The sequence below is a fragment of the Anabrus simplex genome, chromosome 1 (genome assembly GCF_040414725.1).
Source record: "Anabrus simplex isolate iqAnaSimp1 chromosome 1, ASM4041472v1, whole genome shotgun sequence".
Classification (NCBI taxonomy): domain Eukaryota; kingdom Metazoa; phylum Arthropoda; class Insecta; order Orthoptera; family Tettigoniidae; genus Anabrus; species Anabrus simplex.
Genome location: NC_090265.1, coordinates 751,924,289 through 751,949,176, shown reverse-complemented (window position 1 = coordinate 751,949,176; position 24,888 = coordinate 751,924,289). Strand labels below are relative to the sequence as shown.

The following is a 24,888-nucleotide window of genomic DNA, read 5'->3' as shown; positions in this document are numbered from 1 at the left end:
CTGTCTAGTAAATTATTCGTCAAGATGCAATATTTAGCGCAATACTTTAAGTATTTCTTGTTTGCCGCTAGCTTAAACAATAAGCTGCCGATCTCTAAATCTTCTTTAAGATTTCAGCTATGAGTTCGTATTGGCAACTATTACGGGGCGATGTCTTCCTCTTTCCTTTCACTTCTTTCACGCCCGATGCTTTTAATTCGTATTTATGGTTTATATACCGCCGTAATTATACTATTAGCAGTTCTCTTCTCCGATTTCAACCTCTTCTTTTCTTGAATACCAATTCTTGCTTACAGTTTCGTTCCGATGATCAATACGATTTTTTTAAAGTGTCGTCTTTTGTTTACTCGGGACAACAATCTGATTCTTTTACTCATGGCCATTTGGATTTCTTAGGTCCGATCGTCGCAATATTAACTCATGGCCTACTTGACTGGTTATATCTGCATTTTCTCTCTAGAATATACTCTTTCATTATATAACCTCCGTCATTTTTATCGCGATGCATGGCAAGTATTAGGGATATAACTCCCGCTCATGACGCAAATCGGGCAATGAAATGGTACAGGTAGTTTGAATACTCTGTGAAGCATATTGCCATTTATTGTGAGTTTGGCAGGGGCGGCTTTTCAGGTGAAGTAGGTGAAGTGCCACTTCACCACTTATTTTTACCATAATGAATTACTTAAATTTATTTTTCTTATGACATTTGTTGGTTTTATGGAAAGAAAATGTTTTATTGTACGGCGTTTGGAGCACCAAGAGCTCGCATCACTTGATGAGAACCAGGAGAACTCACAAAAGCACCGGCTGTCAGCCACAGTACAGCGCCTGAGACTGAGTGAAGACAAGAGATTCCGCAGCTGCCTCTACCTCCCAAGTGCTCGCTCCTAGCGCTTGGCCTCGGTGGTTGCCATGACAACCGTGACGTCACCCATGTACTTTCCACATAGCAGAATGTGCAAGTGAAGTTGTCGGAGGATTGGAATGTTTCGTCTTCCGTGCGTCATCCTGTGTGAAGTACGAGTACTTATGCATTGTGCCTCATTCGTAGTGTTGTGCTGTTTTATTTAAACATGTATTCTATTTATGAAATAGTGTGTATTTTATTATAAACACCATTTTCGCGTTGGAGAAACGAAGATCAGAATGAAGTTCTACGTTTTGATCGCCCTACTGAATCACTGCAGATTTGTGCTATAAAAGAAGTGAAACAATCCAGTAAATCTTACAATCTTAGTTTCAAACGATTGTGGTTTAAGGAATTTCCATGGTTGTGCTCCTCTCCAGCTCTACAGAAGTTTTTTTGTTGGGCCTGCTTGCCTTTTATCGATAAAAATAATGTTTGGAATAAAGAAGGATTTTCAGCCCTTTTGAACATAACACGTTCTGCACATAAGCACTCAGACTCTGCAGAACATATAATATGGCAGCTAGATTTGAAGACATTGGAAACAAACCAACATACGATCTCTGATGTCCTGAAGGAAAATGCCAGATTGTATATTGTATCTGTACAGTTTAATAAAAATGTACATTTAAATAGGCTTTTCCTTCAGTTGGTAATTGATGCAGTGCTCTATTTAAATAAGCAAGAACTAGCTTTTCGTGGTCATGACGAAACAATAAATTCAATAAATAGTGGTCACGTGCTGGACACTCCGCCAGTCACAAGTACGAGGTACGAGTACAAAACAAGCAAAAACAACACGTAATTCCTAAATCTTGTCTGCCTCTGTGGTGTAGTGGTTAGTGTGATTGGCTGCCACCCCGGAGGCCCAGGTTCGATTCCCGACTCTGCCACGAAATTTGAAAAGTGGTACGAGGGCTCAAACGGGGTCCACTCAGCCTCGGGAGGTCAATTGAGTAGAAGTGGGCTCGATTTCCACCTCAGCCATCCTGGAAGTGGTTTTCCATGGTTTCCCACTTCTCCTCCAGACAAATGCCGGGATGGTACCTAACTTAAGGGCACGGCCGGTTCCTTCCCTCATCCTTGCCTATCAATTCCCATACCTGTTCACCATAGTAGGTGAGGCCGCCTGGGCGAGGTACTGGTCATTCTCCCCAGTTGTATCCCCGACCCAATGTCTCACTCTCCAGGACACTTCCCTTGGGGCAATAGAGGTGGGATCCCTCGCTGAGTCCGAGGGAAAAACCAACCCTGGAGGGTAAGCAAATAAAGAAATAAAAAAGTTCCTAAATCTGTCGCTCGAAACCGAACGGGTTATAGCTCTTCATCATACTTTACAGCCACAAGCCGCCACTGGAGTTTGGTTGGCATCTGTGATTGTGATGTTGCAGTGTGTAGGAGGCAGCGACTGTATATTTCTCAGATGATGCACACATAGCCCCTACTCTTAAATAAAATAGTATTATATATGTTGAAAACAACTGATGTTGGAGCCTAGACTCTGAAATGTGTTCTGGAGTAAACATTGTTACAGTTTTAATCCATGCTTTGCCTGTTGCAGACTTCCTCATGTGCCCTTCGATGGCTGCTTAACAAAGACTCCAAGTTCCATGCAGTACCAGCCGGCTTGTTGGCTGGTCTCACCTTCGCTCTCTTCCCAGATATCACCATTGCTCTGTATCTCATGTGGAAGTGGTTACAGGTAGGTGCATTCATCTTCAACTTTCCACCCCTTCATCATTTTATTTACCAGTTCTTCCTCTGTTAAGGGAATATACGTTTGAATATCATCTCATGTTTGCGAGATATCTTGCTTCCTTCTGATGCTCTTACATTTAGCAAGTCTTGAAGATATTCGTGTTATCTACTTTTTATTTCTGCTGGTGTTGTCAATACCATTCATTCTTTGTCCTTTACAAGGTTACTGTTAGCCCCTTAACTCAGCAATTTCTGAAATGTTGGTTCAAAAATGTCCAGTTTTGTAATTGCTGAAATGTAATATATGTTGTGACAATGAAAGTCAAGAGTTTCTATGAACTATCCTCCAAGAAAACACGCAAGGACCATGTTAGGAACTGGACTTGATAGAAGAGAAGGTAAGGACTTGGAGACTAACGTGGTGTGAACATGGCACAAGAACACCGCATGCACGCCTAGAAAGGAGGAGGCCAGTGGGAAATGGCTACTCCAGCTGAGAGAGGATGTGGAGAGTCAGCAGTGAGAGAGAAGGCATTTCTGGACAGACGCCAAGATTCGTTCAACACAACCTTCCCCGGCACATTGGATGATGCTCAAGAGTGCAGACAATGCTGGAGAGAGACTGTGGAAGTTGATTAATGAAGAGTCCGTCATAAGGCTACACATAGTTCAGTGATGCAAACTGTTCTGGAACAATACTGCAATGCAAGAAGCCGTATTAGGCAGCGAGAGTTTGGCACACCAGCGAGCTGTGTGTTCCATTAAATATGCGAGTAAAACCTGTGTCGAGTAGAAGCCAACGTGTAAATAACTGTACATTGAATGCATTATAAAATAAAGGAACTACAATTCTAGATATATTCATTTGCCTGAGTTAAAAAAGAGGAAGTCTTTTGGGTCTCCTGCATATACAGTACAGACTGGTCAAAGCATTAGACAGTTGGTCATACTGATACTGTTGTCATTTTATTAGCTGCTGAATTCAAATGAGCTTTCCGAGGCAGTGTAGCTCAAGACCTGGCTTGAAAAAGGAGCTCCAAGCTGACAGAATCGTGCTGTAAGCAAGTACTGTATGGCAACCCACGGTATGTATGACGCTGATTTCTCGGCGTGGCTCTCAAGCCAGTCTAAGCCCATTTGAATTTGTTCGCAAGGGATCTGATTGGCGAACATCAGCAGCTGATAAAGTGACAACGGTGCATGTTATTTATCAGTACAACCAACCCTCTAATGCTCATATACCACGTTCATGTTGTTTCTCACCAATTGGTCTATTGGTCTTTTGATTGGTGTAGCAAATGGGTTCCTTTCTCATGATTCTGATACTGCACCAATATAAAAAAGATCACAGATCTGCAAATAATATTCTTTACACTCTTCCTTGCCCAAATGAAATCTATTTTTTTCTTTTTCATGTGGGGCACATTCACACTGTGGAGAAGATTCTTCCATTTGAACAGGAGATCCCCACGTACTCCATGTTTTACTCGTATCTCCTAGCAGTAGCGTAGCTAGGATTTCAGTTTGGTGGGGGGCATTCATCCAGAATGTTATTTTGATAGGTGTCCAAACTTCCAGAATTTAGGTGGTGTAGAATACCTAACAAAGAAATGAGTGTCCTTGGATCCAAGTAAGAGTGTTGGATTCGTGCGGATTCCGGAAGCTAATAGTAATCTTCTTCTTCCTCTTTCCCCATTTATCCCACATCTGTGGAGTCGCGGGTGCGAACTGTGTCGCATATGTGGACTTGGCCCTGTATTATGGCCGGATGTCCTTCCCGACGCCAACCCTAAATGGAGGGATGTAATCCCCGTTGTGTCTTTCTTTGGTGGTTGGTACTGTAGTATGTTGTCTGAATATGAAGAGGAAAGTGTTGGGACAAACACCCATTCCCCGAGCCAGAAGAATTAATCAGACGCAATTAAAATCCCCGACCCGGCCGCGAATTGAACCCAGGACCCTCTGAATCGAAGGCCTCAACACTGATCATTCAGCCAATGAGTCAGACTCTGGAAGATAATAATAATATACATTATATATAAAATGCTTAATAAAGTACATTCGTTAAAACTCCTTAGGTGTCTGGAGTCCTTGGACGACGACAACCCCCCACCCCACCGGCTACCACTGTTACTCCCATTCCAACATAACTGCAGCATTTCATATATTCCAGGTATACATGAAATGAATGCAGGAATAAACAGTTTGAGTAGAGATGCAATATTCTGGTTTAGAATAAATAAGGTAATGTTATTATAATAATGGTCATGTGATAAGCAATAAAGAAGTGACAGTTTATACAAATAATGCGGCAAAGAAATACACACGCACGCGCACGCAACTTATCCAGAAATATGTGTATACTTTCCAAACTATTCATTAGTCTTCCTTTATTTAGTCTATTGATGATTGCAAGGTCCTGATTGATATTTGTAATTGGGTAAAACTTCTCAATATATTGCTTAATAGGGATAAAAATTTAAATGAAATGAACAAACAAAGAAATCCCTTGTTTGAACATGTATTGAGATACATGTAATTATTAGGAGGCAATCAAATACGCCCAATAAAGGTAGGAAGCAATCACAAAGCAGCTACGTCACAAATAGAAACCACCCCCCTGCACATAACAACAAATGACGACACGCCTTCACTTCCCCTTCCCCCTCCAAACCAAGCTAGCATAATGTCCTCGTCACACCGCTACTACACAAGGTCGAGGACGGCAGAGAAAGATACAAACTCGTAAACATCGGAACAAGGACAAATTGGACAGGGCTAAGTTTAAAAGTTTTTACATTACAAACAATTGCTTTAGACAACACATCCCCAGGTATTCTCAATTAACACTAGAACCGCCGGAGCGGTCGAAATGACCACTACACATTTTCAAAGCCTTATTTTGACCACATTTTTTTATCGTAATGCAAAGAGCTTCTGTGGCTTTTCCTGATTACCGTTCAGAATCATCCGTATTAAATTTAATTAATTTTGCATCACTGGTTAGGATGTGGGTAACGAGTATACCTAGAACCGCCGGAGCGGTCATTTTGACCGCTGTATTGATTATCATAATAAAATGTGTTAGAACATGTGCTTATTCCTCTGATTGAGATAACATTTGTTTATAATTATTCTCTCTGCAATAATATAAACACAACAATGAAACTCTGATAGTCTATGTACGGCCATTCTTCATTCTCTTCTTTATTCATGTATCGAATGACGGCTACTAGAGCTAAAGAGCCACTCTCCTCTGAGAGTAGCGAACATTCTTCTGATGCCATGATTCCCTAATGATATACGTAATCTTGATGTCAACATTTCAGCTTTGGTACTGAAATTCAGCATTTAGACTGCAATTATGTCTGGTATAGGCCGAGAACAGAAAGTTTTCAATTATTCTATTATAGCAGTAAAATACATGTAACATTAAAAGCTGGAAATAAGAGGGGACGCAACAACACAAGCCTCTCAGGACCAAGTATTACGTTACTAGGTACAGATGGCATCACGGAGTGGACTGTAGGAGAGTTTGGGAATACTACACCTCGCAGGATGGCTTGTCACAACATCTTGAAAGCAAATCCAGAACCCACTCCATATTCAAAGCCGTATGGTATGTTCCTGACGACAGTGTAGCGAGTGCATGGCGTCTTTTTATTGATGAATCTGTATTGAAACACATCAAACACTGTACGGAAATGGAAGCAAAACGTGTTCTAGGAGATAAATTGTGGAGTGTAAGTTTAGGAAAATCCATATTCAAAGCGGTATGTTTCTGATGCCAGTGTAGCGAGTGCATGGCGACTTTTTATTGATGAATCTGTATTGAAACACATCAAACACTGTACAGAAATGGAAGGAAAAAGTGTTCTAGGAGATCAATTGTGGAGTGTAAGTTTAGAAAAACTCCATATTCAAAGCGGTATGTTTTTGACGACAGTGTAGCGAGTGCATGGCGACTTCTTATTGATGAATCTGTATTGAAACACATCAAACACTGTACGGAAACAGAAGGAAAAAGTGTTCTAGGAGATCAATTGTGGAGTGTAAGTTTAGAAAAACTGGAGGTATTCATTGTCTTAGTGTATGCTTGTGGTGTTCTTGGAGCCAGTAGCACTAAACCTGATGAACTCTGGTCTAAAAAGTGTGGGCCACCTTTCTTCAGTGAAACAATGGGGCGGAACTGTTTTCGAGAAATCCGAAGATTTTTGCGTTTTGACATCAGAACTACAAGATTAGAACGTTTGAAGACTGATAAATTTGTGTTAGTATCAAAAGTATGGAACAAATTCATTGAAAATTGTCAATTGACTTTTATTCCAGGTGAAAATCTGCCTGCTGATGAGCAGCTTTTTCCAACAAAACAAGGTGTCCATTCTTACAGTACATGCCCAACAAACCAGATAAATTTGGAATTAACTTTTGGCTTCTTGTGGATGTTGACTCAAAGTTTCCGTGCAATGGTTATCCTTGCCTAGGAAAAGACAACCTCAGACCATATGACGAGACTGTTCCCAAAAGTGTAGTAATGAAGTTGATAGAGCCGTTTCAAAAGAAGGGACGGAAAGTTACTACAGACAACTTTTTTACAACAGAGAAACTTGGTAAGAAGTTGAAAAGTAATTGTACGAATATTGTTGGAACCATTAGACAATCAAGGAGAGAAATTCCTAAAGCTGTGAACGCTATGAAAGCTAGTCTTTACGACTCAACTCTCCTGAAACATTCCAATGACACACAGTTTATCAAGGTAAACGAAACAAGAACGTCCTTCTATACTGTACAGTACTTTGCAGAAGTCGAACTTCAAGCTAATCCCAAAAGGATTCCTGAAAGAGAAGACTTCTTCAACAATACGAAATATGGTGTGGATGTAGTGGATCAAACGGGAAGAAAATATACTGTTCCATCCACTACACAAAGATGTATTTCATAATATTCTTGACTCGGCAGCTATCAACTCCTGGATCATTTTCAAAAAGTGACAGGGAAGAAGATCAGTCACCAAAATGACATCCTGAAGCTACCAGAGGAATTTCGTATGGGGTACATGGGATCTAAACCAAAGTTTGTGGATACAGAACCCGAATTTAGGGAGCCTGTGCAAGGAAAGGTACAGAAGGGGCAATCCCAAATGAAAAATGCAGGAATGAGACAAGTTTTACCTGCAGAAAGGTGCAAAAAGCGAGTGTGTGGTTCTTGCTCAGAGAACATAGCTAAAGTCGTGGTATGCAGTTCCTGCTTCTAAAGACGCAGAATTGCATCAGCGTGTACAAATACAATGAAGAAAAAGAAAGACACAAATATGTTGTGGTACGTGGATTTGGCAAACATGTTTTAGGTCATAAATTACACCAAATGAAATGTTAAATTTTCTTTTCTGATAATGAGTAATAACTATTTTACCATTTAGACTAAAAGAATTTGAAGTAAAACAATGTTTGATTATTAGATAAGTATGTTTCATAGTGATGGTTTTGTGTTGGTAATAAATGAGGAAAATATTACATTTGCAATATAATTAAATAATTTGTTTCTTTTCTGTGTTAGATCCCATAATTAATGTTCTATAATCTTAGTAATACATATTAAAAACGATGATAATGCGTTACTATACGTATTGAGAATAAAAATAATAATTCCAATACAGCATCGGCGGTTCTAGGTATACAGTATGTTCCAGCGGTCCTAGTATTAACAAACGCATCCTTTCTGCCAGTTACAGGTTGTATACCAAACATCCCAACTTAATGATTTCCGAATAGAATTTGTATTAACGAACTATTGGATAGGGGTAAGTTTAAAAGTATTTACAGTTTCAATTTATTTAAAAAGCAACAACACACACCCAGGTAATTTTAATTAACAGACGCATTTTTTCTGCCGGTTACTGGTCATACTCCAAACTATCCAACTTAACGAAACCTTAATAATTCGACTAACAATAAACATAGTCTTCTCCACCGGACAGGAACGAGATACAAACACGAAAAGTCTAGCAAAAGAAGGAACATTATACAACCAAGACAAGTTTGCAAGAGCATCATGCTAAAAACCGTCGAATTTAATAAATAACCAGTGCAGTGACCTAGAATAAAACCAGAAACTTTTTAATTCGAAAAATATTTTTTTAATTTGTATAAGTTTTTAATCTTTAACTAACAACTGCCCCCCCCCCCCCTACCCTTCACATATCCCCCCCTCTCTCCCCCACCACCTAATTGTTCCTTACTAGCAAAAATTTTAAATCTTAATTATAGAATTGTTTTATGCTATTTTTTACCCAAACATTATGTGAAACAGCTGATGATGATTGCTAAGCAATTAAAACATGTACTGTAAGTTTTAATGACAAAAATTTAGCCAAAGGCTAAATAATAAAAAAAGAAAGTATCGATCAGGTGGAACCTTTTTCATTAGTTAACTTGATTACAATATCGATACGGAATGAAGTGGATAGTATGTAATACTGCAAGACAAGATAATATTAACAATGACCTCCGATGACTCTGTGTATATGCACAACGAAACTTCCTTATACAATACTGCACAAAATCTCAGGCTATCATAATTGGATCACGAAAATTACTGAGTTACTCAAACAATGTCGCAATCCCACCTATCCTACTGAATGGTAACATTATTTCCTACAGTAAAGCGGTTAAAAATCTCGGCGTAATGATGAATGAAACAGTTGATTCGTCTCATCACACAAAAGAAATACGTAAAAAGATTTTTGCAGTTCTTCACCCTCTTAAATGGCTGAGGGATGTATTTCCATTTGAGCTACAACCCATACTAATAGAGACACTCATTCTCCTATTCTTGATTATTGTGACGTCGTTTTAGTTGACGTGACGAGAGAAGAAACCCTTGAACATCAACGAGCTCTGAATTCCTGCCTGCGATTTATTTACAATATGGGGTATGATGTACATATCACCCCATACTATCAGGCTGTCTCATGGCTGATGTCTGATAAACGTCGGCAGCTACACACTTTAACGATGGTGTTTAGAGTGGTGGCTGAAAGTCAGCCACTGTCTATTTCTTCTAAATTCATCTTTTTATCATAATTTCACAACTTAAATACATGTTCTAGATTCATCCTTTCTATTCCACTGCACCACACAAATAAAATTAATAGATCATTTGTGGTGACTCGCCAGATTATGAAATTCCCTGCCAGCTCAGGTCAGAGAAGCTAGCTTTTTTTTAAATCACGATTTAAGGTCACCTGCCGAGACTACCTGCTGAGGACAGCTGACTGAACGGTTGAAGTATGAATGTGTGCCTGCCTGAGGATTAGTCATTTTTAAGAGTTTTTAATATTAATTAGTTTTAATATTAATTTAGTTAGTAATATTTAAAAATTTATTTCAATTCTATTAATTTATGTCATTTTAACTATTTTAAGTATCTCAGTATTTTATTTAAGATTCTGATTAGTATGTGGTTAAGTGTATGATTAGTATGTGGTTAAGTGTACGAGAGAGCCTGGAGCCCTAACTTTGTCATTGTACAGAAGGCACTAATAAATAAATGAATAAATAAATAAATAAATAAATAAATATAGAATGTAAAGCGTATGGGTATAGATATTTTATTTTTGGTAAAGAAAAATAATACATGCTACAACATATGCTAGGTAGGGTTTACCTTGTCCTATTAGTTTCCCTCGTGGTTAGGGCCACGCAGCTGTGAGCTTGCATCCGGGAGATAGTGGATTCGAACCCCACTGTCGGCAGCCCTGAAAATGGTTTCCCATGGTGTCATGTAAAGCAAATTGTTAATTACTTTCCCTCGCAAGCCTGGGATACAGAATATAGTACCGTAGTATAAAGTTACAGTTTTGTGATGCTAATATTCGTTTGTATAATTTTTATTAACGCACCAAAAACCAACGAGACAGAGTTGTTGCCATTTCAACACTGTTAAGGGCCACCGACCCAAGCCGGAATACGAACCCTCGGACTCAGAAGGGCAGCGACTCAACCAACTGAGCCTCATGAAAAGGAGATGTTTGTGATTATTGTTATAAATAGATGCAGTTAGTATTTTTACTAAAGTTTTATGAGGAACATTTATTAAGGTGTACGTTTTCCAACTGTCTTAAATGCACGAGGCCGGACAGAAGAACTAGCTGGAAGCTAAAGAGCCTTGCAGGGGATGTCGCTTCCTTCTCTGTTCACTTTTCCAAACCAAACTCCATGGTGTAACAGCCCTGAAGGGCCATCGGTTGCCAAGCGATCGCTGTTCAGGCCGGAGGACTGCAGATTACGAGGTGTCATGTGGTCAGCACGACGAATCCTCTCCGCCGTTATTTTTTGCTTTCTAGACCGGGGCCGCCATCTCACCGTCAGATAGCTCCTCAATTATAAACACGTGGGCTGAGTGTACCTCGAACCACCCCTTAGATATAGATATCCCTGACCTGGCTGGGAATCGAACCCGGGGCCTCCGGTAAGAGGCAGGCAAGCTACCCCTACATATTGGGGCTGGCTGCTTACTTTTAGGTCTCCTTATTTTAGAATTTGACAAGGCATCCTGCATTCAATTCCCGGCACTGACAGGGTTAAGAAAGGCATGGGATGGGGAAGATACAGCCTTGTTTTTGGGTGCAGTAGAGTTGGCCTTGTGTCTCCCGTAATCAAAATATCTATGACCTGAGAGGTAGTTGCCTTCATGGGGTGTAGTACCAAAGTGGTTCCTTTTCATAAGAAGACTAAAAAATGAAGATTCTGTTTCCTCACAAACGAAGAACGATATTATCAATTTTATGAACAGTTTCAGTAGTGCAGCTGGTTTACGTTAGGAGTGCAGAAGGTCTGATTATACATGGTAACAATCAAAACCATCAGTATCTACTGAAGATCTGTCACCGCACTTGGTAGGATTGACTTTCTCTTCTTATCCACCGGGCGAGTTGGCCGTGTGGTGTTTAGGGGCACACAGCTGTGTGCTTGCATCCAGGAGATAGTGTGTTCAAACCCTAAAGATGGTTTTCCGTGGTCTTTTTTTTTTTTTTTTTTTTTTTTTTTCCCAAGTTGCTTTACGTTGCACCGACACAGATAGGTCAAATGGCGACGATGGGGCTGGAAAGGGCTAGGAGTGGGAAGGAAGCGGCCGTGGCCTTAATGAAGGTACAGCCTCAGCATTTGCCTAGTGTGAAAATGGGAAACAACGGAAAACCTTCATCAGGGCTGCCGACAGCGGGGTTTGAACCTACTATCTACTGAATACTGGCTGCACTTAAGCAACTGCAGCTATCTAGCTCAGTGTTTCCCATTTTCACACCAGGCAAATGCTGGGGCTGTACCTTAATTAAGGCCACGGCTGCTTCCTTCCCACTTTTAGCCCTTTCCTTTCCCATTGTCGCCATAAGACCTACGGTGCGACCTATAGCAAATTCTAAATAAAAATTAAAAAATCTTTTCACAACCCCTTCCAAGGAAAAGTTGTATCCACGCTACTGGCCTAAATTTATTTTGTGGGTATGCCAGTGCATCCGCTCACCATTTAAGGTACAAGGTAAGCCCGAAGAATAGTTGGATGCTCAAAATACACCACCATAAATGACGCAGTTATGGCTTAAAAGTATAAAGAAAGATAAAGGACGGGATCTAGTGTTTTAAGTAGAATCCGTATCAATAGAATGTGACTTTCCATTCTAAAAATATTTCATGCATCGACTGCGATTCAAGCCTGGGCCGTTCTGATGAAAAGATAGAACAATTGGAACAGAGTTATCACACCCGCCAATTACAAAATAGTTACCCGCACTTCTGATGGTGCCATTTGAGGTTCCAATCAGACCGCGGCATTTGACAAAATATACAGGCCTACCTATCAAATTTAGGCACGGACCCACGATTGTCTTGCGACTGTTAGAAGTTAAAAAAAACTTTTTCATAACTTACCGAGGATGCATATAGTTTTGGCTTCTTAGTGACAAAACGGTCCCTCTTCAAAAACAGTTACTTATATGGCACAAAATGAGGAAATAACGTGCAGCTCACAATCCTGTCACAGTCTTTCCAACGCTGCAACTTAAACACAGCACATCTCTCAACCACGGTACAACCCGAGGATCCCTAGGATATTGTTTCCTGGAACTGATGTGCAAAAGCTGACATTATGTAAGCTTGCAACTGTTTCTGGCGGTGGGGCCCGTTATCTCTGTGGTCACGTTCCGGCCCCCTACTGAGTAATCCCTTGCTAATTGCCCCTTTTCTCATGTCTTGACATTTTTCAACACACGGTTATTCTCCTGATGCTGAACATATACCCATGCAGCAGCTTCTGATCCCAAAACTTGGTCTGGCCAAGCGATAATGAGGGTTGTTGGTCGGTTTCTTTCCTCTGGACAAAAGGGGCACGTGTTGTTTAAAAGGCAAGTGATCGCTGTCAAGAGCAAGGTTGTCATATTGTGTGATTATTTAAACATGCTAGCATTTAATTTACTCTTAAGTCAATGTAAATATAAAAACCCGATCATGTACCACAGCACAGACCGATATCGCAGAAAATTTTGTTTCGTGGATAACCCATGCAGTGGTGGCAGATATTAGAACAAAGGAAGAAGGAATTGGCAAATAAACTCGACAAAGAACTTTCAAATAGCCGTAAATGATCTCTATAAGCTATTTTAAATACAAATAGCAGGTCTTCCTAAACACTATGTTTGAATTCATATCAGAGTTAACCTATTAAAATATTACTTCTATGCGGCTAATATCGGTGTCTTGCTTTCAGTAAAGAAAGGAAAAACCTAGCTGCATAGCTGCAGTCGCTTAAGTGCAGCCAGTATCCAGTATTCGGGAGACAGTGGATTCGAACCCCACTGTCGGCAACCCTGAAGATGATTTTTCCGTGGTTTCCCATTTCCACCCCAGACAAATGCTGGGGCTGTACCTTAATTAAGGCCATGGCCGCTTCCTTCTCATTCCTAGCCCTTTCCTGTCCCATTGTCGCCATAAGACCTATCTGTGTCGGAGCGATGTAAAGCAACTTACATAAGAAAGGAAAATCACGAATTGTGGACTGGGATAATAATAATTGTACCGGGAGGTACACCTCTACACCGCACGTTCAAAATGAGCGCCTAAAAGAACTCCTCTATCTACCAGATGTGAAAGCAATAATACAACAAGTTAGAACTTTACTCTGAAGATGTCACCAACTGAAAACTGATATAATTCTGTTATTGTGAAGTTTCCTGTACTGTGTTAATTTCTACTTGTTTTGTTTGCCCTTCATGAAGAAGTTTGGACATTCTTTCATAGAGATCACTGCTGAAAAACTATGATTATGCACCCTGGTGCGAAGTTTAAGATTTAAAGAAGTTTTGTATGCATAAGTTTTTTTCCACTAATTGATGCTCATTCATTTATTTTTGGGTTGGCAATATTTATCTTTTCTTTCCGCCAGTTTTGGATCTAGGCAATCCCAAATTTCTGTAATTAATTTTCAACCTATCTTCTTCGATTTTGAGTGTAACCTTTCTAGCTAGTTGCTTTACGTCGCACCGACACAGATAGGTCTTATGGCGACGATGGGACAGGGAAGGGCTAGGAGTTGGAAGGAAGCGGCCATGGCCTTAATTAAGGTACAGCCCCAGCATTTGCCTGGTGTGAAAATACTGGATACTGGCCGCACTTAAGCGACTGCAGCTATCGAGCTCGGTGGAGTGTAACCTTTAAATCAACCAATAAATTGAAAGGGTATGGCTGGTTTATTCGTGAAAGGTCTCAAACTTTCCCCGAGGGTTTATAAACTGCAGATTTTCATGGCTCTTGGCCAAATGATCGTCATCTAACCTAGTGTGTGTCTCAAGCAGGAGGTGGGAGGTGCCTCTTTCATCAGGCAGCAGTACACCGACAAGGTAATGGCCACATAACATCTTTATTTCTTGCTAGCTCCGCAGTTTAACCTGAGGGAAACGTCCGAATCTTTAACTATGTAACCTAGTTTTCCTACAGATGTAACTTCTGCCGGCTAATGTAAAAACTTCATAAAATCTTTAACGGTAAATCGGAGATAGAGAGTGATGTACCCTCTCGAGCTTCCCTTCATATTGGTTTGAGGTGACTACATTTTGTAACTAGTTTCCTCCCTTCCGTAATGTCTTAATTTATTCTTATATGAGTCACCTCCATAGTTTGGGAATAGCCCCTGTTTCATCGGCCTAGTACCCCTTAGGTTTTAAGTGTTAACATCTAGAGTGCAAGCATTCGCCTCCTTTCATTTTGTGTTCGGGCCATTTATTTAACTCTTATTTCTTTTTACACGAAGGCCCTATATGTTGGGTACAAGATAGCCCTGTTTCAATTTGTAAGTTGAGCCATGCATGACGAAAAGATGTAAGATATTTTTGGTGTTGCCTTCAGTAGGCTTGAGAACTGAGAGCATGTTAGCTCTTTTTCTAGTGCTGTAAAAGTGCCCCTGGGAGGCCTGATATTATATATTGGGAGCAAGTGCGCCATGAATTTAGGGTATTTTTGCCCTGTGAACAAATTTATGCTCGTCTGTAAAATGTGAGCTGGGAGCTCCAAAAATTGTAAAACTAGGGGCTTGTAGCCCGAGAGTGTTAAAGTTCTAAAATCTTGGATTTTTCTAAGTCTTGTTTCTAATTTTGGACCTGAAATGTCATTGTTATCTCACTAAGTGAAAAGTTGTTAAGTTTGTTGTTTTTCGAAAATATAACCTTCAGTTAAGTTTTTAAATTATTTTCTTGACATTGTAGTTAGACCCATTCATCTCGGCACCTTCTTTCACCTCTTCTGCTCCACGGGTAACTCCGTAACAAGTGGTAGCAGAGCCTGGTTTAATGGGTCTCAATTAAGCCCCTTTTGACGGCTCAACATAGGATTTGATTTGTACTCGAACAATTTTTTTAGTCGCTGGAATTTTTTTCCTGTTTTCTAAATTTATAAACTTCTGTCATTATGTCCGGCCCTCGTGAAGTCCTCCATCCTGGCTACTTGCACAAGGAGGAATTAATTTATGAATTACTTATTAGAAATGTTCGATCTGGAGGCACGGTTGCGGCAGATCCCTCGAATTACCAATTTGTATCCCAACTTTGGGAGAGAAGAATATTGATGAGGCTCTGTCCACTATCACGGACAATACCACCGAGCTAGCATCTGTAGTTAGTATTTTTGAAGTAAGTGATCCATCTCCTAATCAACTTAAAAGAGTACAAGCTAGATTGTTTCAGTTTTACAATAGAGTAAGGGACCTATTGTCTCTTAAACTAAAAGAAGACCATGCCAAGGGGGCTAGTAACCTTGTTGAACACCTTTCTGAAATGTCTAATAAAGTTCTTCAACTGCTGACTGGGGCAGCTACCCCCAAAACCGACCAAGCCACTGTTGTAAACATCGTAAGTGAGGAGGATTCTTCCAAGGGCAAAGAAAGCAGAAAATCGGTAGCAGTGCAACAAACTTCTGTCCCATTAGGAAATGGGTCTGATCGTCGTACCTCAATTCCACCATTCTTTTTAAATAATGCTGTCTCTGAAGCTTCTTCACCCCGTAGGCCGTTACTATGTCATCCGGGTTCAGTAGCTTGCCTCACCCTTTGGCTATGTTACTTAGGGGAGTTTCTAAGTTTTCGATTAATTCTACTAATGATGTCATTTCATTTTTTAAGATTCTTAGTTGAATTTCAAGATCACGCTCTAGTGTTTTCTCTCTCTCCTTCTCAAATTCTTTTGATTATTTACCCTTACTCCATAGGTGTCCTCTCGGACAAGATAGTCGGAGCAATAGCTGAACAATCGTCTATAGAAGACTTCTACGCCCATCTGCTAGCTAATTTCATTCCGGCTCGAGCCGTGTCTTCCTTAATCCAAAAGTAGTATTACAGAGTACAGCGACTGGATGAAAATCTCGCTGACTTCATCCAGGACATTAGGTTCTACACTAGGGTATTCGCTTTTCATTTCCCTGAAGATCAAATTGTGCAGACGATTGTTGAGGGCATTTCCCCGCCCTGTAGGTCGTACCTGTGTTTTGCGTCGTGTCCTCAAACTTTTGCTGAATTAGAGGATATGGCGGTCTCGGCTGAAGGAGTTAGGTATGCCGACACCTTACGAGTCACTAAGGAGCCCCCTCCATCTTCGAACAACTTTCGGCCTCAACCTCGCCGAACTTTCACCACCCGCAAATGCTATGCTTGTAGGTCAACAGATCATCTGCGTAACAAGTGCCCTTTGTTAAATCCAGTGGGACAAAGAATGGAGCAGGTTCATCACAAGGGTTTTTTCAAGTGTGGCTCCTTTAGTCACCTCGCCAAGAATTGCCCTAATGCCAATAACACCCCCTCCTGTTCAACTTCTGGTGCACCCTCCACCAGCACGAATAATCGAAAGTGACTAGTGGCATCAGCTGAGTCGGCAAATTCATCTTCCCAAGGCTCAGCCCCAGTCAAAACCACCGAAAGCTCAGAACAAGGTAGAAGTTCTTCTAACACCGCATTTGAATGCCCTAAAGAATGCCTTAGGATTGCAGCGGAGTCCCCTGCTCTGGTACCTTTTCTCAAAATTGAGTTGAACAGTGAGCCCGTTACCACTCTATTAGACTCTGGGAGTGTTTGTTCTATTATTTCGGCTGAATGGTACTCAAAATTAAAGTCTGTCTGTAAACTTTCTGATGTTGTTCGACTTCAGTTCAATGCATTTCGGCTAATTCTTCTCCCTTAGAAATTTTAGGTTTCATCTTTGCCAAAATTCGGATTTCTAAATTCATCTGAAAAGTTAAATTGTTTGTGGCTAAGCACTTGTCTTGCCCGGTAATATTGGGAGCTGATTTCATGTCTCATACCGGACTAGTGCTCGACATTCAGAGCAAGTCGTGCACTTTCAAATTTGTTAGTAACTGTAACATTCCTTTGCGTAAGTGTAGTTCTGCATCATGTCCATCTGTTTCGGCTACCCAGGATGAGATGTTGTTAGACCTTAGACATCTACCTGAGGAGCAGGCTGATAGTATTCGTCAATTGTGTCAGTCGTTTCCAGATGTATTTTCTGATACTCTTGGTGTTACTGACCTTATTGAATATAAGATTGAGGTTACTGATTCGATCCTGGTTAGATTTCTACCTTATAGGCTATCTCCTCCTAAAATGAAGGCTCTCAAGGAGATCATCAATCAGATGTTAAAGGATGGTATCATTCGACCCTCTAAGTCAGTGTATTCATCGCTTCAGGCCTGTGATTGACTATAGGGCTTTAAATCGGAAAGTGGTGTTACAATCTGTGCCTCTTCCCGACCTTCACTCTTGTTTTTCATGGTTTCGGAAAGCTAAGTTCTTCACCATCTTAGACCTTAATCAGGCTTACAATCAGATCCCTCTAGCAGAAGAATCAAAACATCTAACAGCTTACAGTAAAATTAAATTCTTTCAAGGTCCACCTATTCAATACAATGACGTTTTATTGTGATTTAATCACATGTCAAATGGTACTAGTTTCAGCATCTATGTGCCATCATCAGCCAGATTAAACTATATATTCCTAAAACATCTAAAACACATTTTAACACATTATAAAATACAATTACTGCAGTGATACAAAATTCTTAAAATTCCGGTTGTTTGTTACATACTTCAGTCTGTGTACATCCGGGATAAGTGAATTTGTGGTGTTGTATGCTATGTATGTGAGTGACATTTATTCCTTTGATATTCGGTGGTCCCAGAGAAGTTTACTTTGATCACATAAGGTCTAATATAAATAAAGATGAATTCCCACTTCAATTTAAACCTGAAGGAGAAAATAGCCAAGTTAGATGTTGGAAGCAATGTATGGAAGTTACTAGAAACATTAGGATCATTGAATGATGATCGACTCACCTGGAGCAGCATGTTAAACGTGTTGTTACACAAACGGAGCCGGATGAAGTGTGTGGGCAGCGGTAAAGGAGGCTAGGGGAAGGAAGGAGGCGGAGCACCTGCAGGGGAATGGAACTAAGGCGGGGCGGAAGAATGGGGTAGTGGGGGTAATTGACGGGAGTGTGTATTCCGGATTACTTGGAAAATCGAACTGTTTTTCGATAGTTTGGTATTTTTAAGCCAATTGATTAAAAGATCGAAAAGGATATTGGGTTTCTCGTAAATTTCATTTAAATTATATTTGGGGTTGAAGTATTGATCGCAGTTGATGTAACAACTTTCAATAATATTCATTATGGGTCCCTTGTTTTCTGTTTGAAGAACTTCCATATCTTGTTCAATGTCGGTAAATTTGTGATTAGTGTCGTGCATATGTATACCCATGGTGAAGAACTTATTGTGTCTCATAGCGTTGACGTGTTCTGAACATCTAATCATAAAGTTGCGTCCTGTTTGACCTATGTAAGAGCTGCTGCATTCATTACATGTTAGTCTATATATTCCAGATTTGGAGTAGATACTGGGGGTATTGATTGATGCAGAGTTGTGTAAAATTTTGGAGGTTCTATTGTTAGTTTTGAATAAAATTCTTACATCGTGTTTCTGGAAAAGGTTGGTGATTTTATGGACGTCGTTATTGTAAGTGAAGGTGGTTGAAATAGGAGTTTTTACTTTTTCTTTTATGAGTTTGGTTTTAGGCCGGTACCTATATTTGTTTATTATTTGTTCTATAAACAACCTGTTGCACCCATTGAATTTGGCAATTGCCTTATGGTATTAAGTTCGTTATTAAGATCTTTCTTCGCCATGGGTATAGGAAAAGCTCGATATACCATGCTATTTTATGCTGCACGTTTGTATATTATGGGATCTATGGAATCTTTGTGGATAGTGTTAGCAGTTTGTGTAGGTTTCCTGTATATTTTGTAAGAGAGGCCAGATGTATTTCTAATAATGGTTATATCTAAAAAATTAATTGCTTTATTGATTTCTGACTAGTGTGAATTTAATGTATGGGTCAATACTATTCAAGTCTTGAAGAGTGGAGTCCACGTTCTTGATTAATTCATCCATAATGACAAATGTGTCGTCCACATATCTGGCCCATATGAAAATATTTGGAAAGTTGTTATTATTGATTTTTGTATGTTCTAAGTTATCTAAATAGATATGAGCCAAAATTCTTGATGAAGGTGATCCCATCGCCAGTCCATTCTGTTGATATATAATTTTATCGAAACAAAGAAGTTATTATTGATGACCAGTTTTAGAAGCTGAATAAAATCTTGTATTTCTAGTTTACTAAGAGAACTATGTTTACTTAAATTATTTTCAATGATTTTTGGAAGTTTGGAAATTGGTATGCTCGGATACATATTTTCTATATCAAAGGAGTGGAGAGAGTGGTTAGGTTGTAGGTTCAATGCCTTTAATTTCTCAATCAGTTCGGTAGTGTTTTTAATGGATTTGTTGGAGAGAAAGTGATAATTTTTGGTTGGGAGACTTTGAATGAATTGGGATGCTTTGTAGAGTGGACTTGGTCTGTAGTTGATAATGGGTCGGATAGGAATATTAGGTTTGTGAATTTTTGGAAGGGGTTTGACTGTAGGAAGGCCTGGATTCATGGTTATTAGTTTAGATTTTTCTTGGTCTGTAAAAAGAAATGTTAAGTTCTTTAAAGTTTGCTTTAGTTGTCTGGATTTTTTGGTGTTGAAAAATTATTTAGTTTTGGATACATAATCAGTTTTATTCATTAAACAGTAGCTTTACCTTTATCTGCCTTTGTGATTATTAAGTCATAATGTTTTATTTTACTTTTAAGTTCTGTGATTTGTTTGTGTTCAGAGCTGAATTTGTCGTCATTAGAGAATGGAAATAGTCTTCCTGCTTATGTTTTAGGCTGTGCCTATCTTATCTAGTTTTCTTTTTATTTCAAATCTAATTTCGTCTTGTTTCTCCAAAGGCATTTTATTTATTGTAGCTTCTGATTGTATAATCATGTTAGTCATTATATTTATTTTATTCAGGTTAGACCAGTTTTGGTTACGGCCTTTTGATAGGATGGCGATTTCTTCTTTGTTAAGGTTTACATTGAAAAGGTCAACTACAGGGGGACGAAATTTCTCGATTATGTTTTGTCATATTGATTTCTTTTGGTTGATTTTCAAGTGAAACCATTTGCTTCTTCTTTTTTTAAATGTTTAATTTTCTATCTAAAGTAAGCTGTTTTTGTGAAAAAATATCAAACAATTTATTGTCAATTTGACTTTAAAATATGTTCCATTGTGCTCTAGGAAATTGAACAGCTTTTGCCACGGATTGGAACTTGTATGAGTACAACCGTGTGCCTTTCGGGCTCCCCACGATGGCAGCTGTGCTAACGAGACTGCTAGATAGGGTCTTCTCCGACATCAAATTCGAATACTTGTACCATTATTTTGATGTCGTATTTTTGGAGACCTTTTAAGAACACCTTGATCATCTAAAAGAGGTCCTTAATGAACTTCGTAAAGCAGGATTAACTGTGAAATTATCTAAGGTAGCTTTTGCTAAGACTTCCATGTCATTCCTAGGCCATATTGTGTCGCCCGATGGTGTGTCCATTGATCATTCTAGAACACAGGCCATCTGTGATTTCAAACCTCCTAAGGACATCAAAGGTATTGCCAGATTCATAGGCATGGTGAATTTCTTCAGGAAATTTATTCCTACCTTCGCTACCAGAGCGGCGTCCTTGAACTTACTTCATAGGAAAGGCGTCAAATTTGAGTGGAGGCCGTCTCTGCAAGCCGCTTTCGAAGATCTGAAATTAGCCCTTTGCAATGTCCCTGTCCTTGCTATGTCTGATTTCTTGAAGAAATTCATCGTTCAAACCGACGCCTCATCGTCGGCGGTGGCTGCTGTGCTTCTTCAAGAAACTGAACTCAGAAGGCGATGCATCTAGGACACTGTTGGCTCAGGAAGCCAAGTACTCCATCTATGAACTCGAGGGTTTGGCAGTCTTATTTGCATTAGAGAAGTTCCGCCTCTATCTGGAACATGTTAAGTTCGACCTAGAAACAGATAACCAAGCCTTAAGTTGGGTCTTAGCTAGGCCGCGTCGTACTGGTCATATAGCCCGATGGGCCATCAGGATTTCTGCCTTCCAGTTTGACTTTAGGCATATAAGAGGATCTGAAAATGTTGTGGTGGATGGACTAAGCCGCATGTTTGCTAATGATGTGGAGACCTCCGAATTGGAAGATAGTTCGTCTCTTCCCACGCCCATACCTTCAGGTGTAAATACCATTCTAACTGATGCCCCCATGTTGTTTAAGGATATTGAAAAATAACAATGTGAAGATCCTGTGCTGGTCCCTATTATGGAAACCCTTTCTTCTGAGGAACATGTCGTCCCTTATGTGTTGAGGAATGGGGTTTTATGTTGCCTATCAAGGCATGATCAAAAGATGAAAGTTGTGATTCCAGCTGTTCTTGTACCTATGATCTTCAAGTACTACCATGAGACCCCATTAGGGGGGCATTTAGGCATCTTCAAAACTTGAGAAGAGATCCGAGACATGTTAATCTGGAAAGGTATGGATGGTGAAATTTGAGAATTGGTAAAAGCTTGTAAATCTTGTCCACTAAGCTAGGTCTATTATCTTTTCATCAAGCGTCGCGCCCCATGGAACGCCTCTATATCAACTACGTCAGACCCTTCCCCCAATCAAAGGGGAATGCCAACAAATTCATTCTAGTGTGTGTAGATAGTTTCACTAGGTTTTCCTGGTTATTTCCAACTAAACTGGCTACTGCTCAGTCCACCTTTTTTTGCTTAAATACCATATTTGCTTCCTTTGGTCCGTGTCAATATTTAGTTTCTGATAATGCTACGGCATTTACAATCAATCTCTTCCGTAAATTCTGTTTTGACCTGTCTATATCAAATGTAACTACATCGGTGTATTATCCTCAACCATCTCTGGCTGAGCGGGTCAATCGTAATCTTAGATTAGCTCTCATTGCATATCATCATGATGATCATTCCAGGTGGGATACATCCCTGCATTGGTTGACCTTCGCTTTGAATTTGGCGGTTCATGAGTCCCATACGTTTACTCCAGCTTCTCTGATGTTTAAATTTGTGCCTAACACGCCGCTCTCTAACCTTTGGTCACTTATTGATATTCTACCAGAGGCAATAGATCCCGATAATATTAGAGATCTATGCTAGAAGGCTAAGGCCAATCTCAAGGTGTCACATGAAAAGGTAGGGAAAGGTATGATCGTGGACGGAGTCCCTCCAATATAAAAGTAGGAGATCAAGTCATGGTTAGAAACTTTGTTCCCGCGGGCAAGCTTGCCCCCAGATTTCATGGGCCTTGCATTATATTGGATTTTCTGACTCCGGTTACCTTATTATAAGCAATCCAGCCACAGAGAGGATCTTTAGAATTCACCTGTCTCAGGTGAAACCTGTGTAATGTTATTGTTAACTTAGCCATCAACCTTTAGCAGCAGTTTGAAGGTTATATTTTTTGGGTGGCCTTCTGCCCCAAATTATTTGATTTTGTTATGTATATTTGATCTGTTTGTACGATCTTCCCCTCTGGTTTTTCTGCTGTCAATTCCTTTGTGGCCATTACCAAGCCCCGTCTCCTGCATATCCACACCATTGGCATTAAAAACCTTCCACGCAGCCCGCCACTCAGCATCACCAATATAGACCGTACCCTCTAATCTCAAGTCACCAACAACACTTTTCTCTTGCCGAGATCTTACTGTTTCAGTGCCCCCCGCAGCCATTCGCCGCCATACTACCACAGAAGTGGGGTACGGGCCCACTCCACTCCCGTGAAAAATCCTTGTGCACGGCGCGCCGAGTCCATCTCCCAGCAAAGGCTGAAGTGCAGTGCCCCTACTTCCAACTCATCTGGGGACTGTAGATATACTTCTAATCTGCAGCGTCCTTCACCACGACTACTCCTCTCATAGTACCGGGAGAGGTGTATCTGAGGGTACTTGAGGGGTCTGGGCGACCTCAACTGGACATGGGCAGCGGCGGCAGTACTTGCCGTCAAATTTATCAACATGTATTTCACATTCTACTACAACAAAGACACTCTAAAGCTGGAGTGAAACTATCTACTTCAAAAAAAATCTTTGAAATTTTCTTCAACGGGAAATAATTCTTTTCAAAATTCTTCTGCGTCACCCCTAGGAAGGACATTTGGGGTAGGAGGTTTGTACCGGGAGGTACACCTCTACGCCGCGCATTCAAAATGAGCGCCTAAAAGAACTCCTTTATCTACCAGATGTGAAACCAATAATACAACAAGTTAGAACTATACTCTGAAGATGTCACCACTAAAATCTGATATAATTTTGTTATTATGAAGTTTCCTGTACTGTGTGAATTTCTACTTGTTTTGTTTGCCTTTCATGAAGAAGTTTGGACATTCTTCCATAGAACTCACTGCTGAAAAACTATGATCATGCACCCTGGTGCGAAGTGAATGAACTTTTGATTTAAAGAAGTTTTGTATCCATAAGTTTTTTTCACTAATTGATGCTCATTCATTTATTTTTGGGTGGCAATATTTATCTTTTCTTTCCGCCAGTTTTGAATCTAGCCAATCCCAAATTTCTGTAATTAATCTTCAACCTATCACAGCCTCCTTCTTCGATTTTGAGTGTAACCTTTAAATCAACCAATAAATTGAGAGGGTGTGGCTGGTTTATTCATGAAAAGTCTCGGACTTTCCCCAAAGGTTTATAAACTGTGGATTTTCATGTCTCTTGGCCAATTGATCGTCATCTAACCTGGTGTGTGTGTCAAGCAGGAGGCGGTAGGCGCCTCTTTCATCAGGCAGCAGTACACCGGCAAGGTAATGGCCACATGACATCTTTATTTCTTGCTAGCTTCGCAGTTTAACCTGAGGGAAACGTTCGAATCTTAAACTATGTATCCTAGTTTTCCTACAGATGTAACTTCTGCTGGCTAATGTAAAAACTTCATAAAATCTTTAACGGTAAATCGGGGATAGAGAGTGATGTACCCTTTCGAGCTCCCCTTCAGATTGGTTTGAGGTGACTACGTTTTGTAACTGGTTTTCTTCCCTTCCGTAATGTCTTAATTTATTCTTATATGAGTCACCTCCATAGTTTGGGAATAGCCCCTGTTTCATCGGCCTAGTGCCCCTTAGGTTTTAAGTGTTAACATCTAGAGTGCAAGCATTCGCCTCCTTTCATTTTGTGTTCAGGCCATTTATTTAACTCTTATTTCTTTTTACACGAAGGCCCTATATGTTGGGTACAAGATAGCCCTGTTTCAATTTGTAAGTTGAGCCATGCATGACGAAAAGATGTAAGATATTTTTGGTGTTGCCTTCAGT

General features: G+C 40.1%; 1 protein-coding gene across 2 annotated transcripts in view; it reads left to right on the top strand.

Annotated features, from left to right (window-relative positions):
- Positions 1 to 24,888, top strand: part of LOC136857491 (transmembrane protein 135) — a 357,287-nt gene that overhangs the window by 244,689 nt on the left and 87,710 nt on the right. For both annotated transcript variants that reach the window (XM_067136183.2, XM_067136180.2), the window contains exon 7: positions 2,472 to 2,612. In XM_067136183.2, the coding sequence (XP_066992284.1) occupies positions 2,472 to 2,612 (141 nt within the window). The remainder of the gene's footprint in view (positions 1 to 2,471; positions 2,613 to 24,888) is intronic.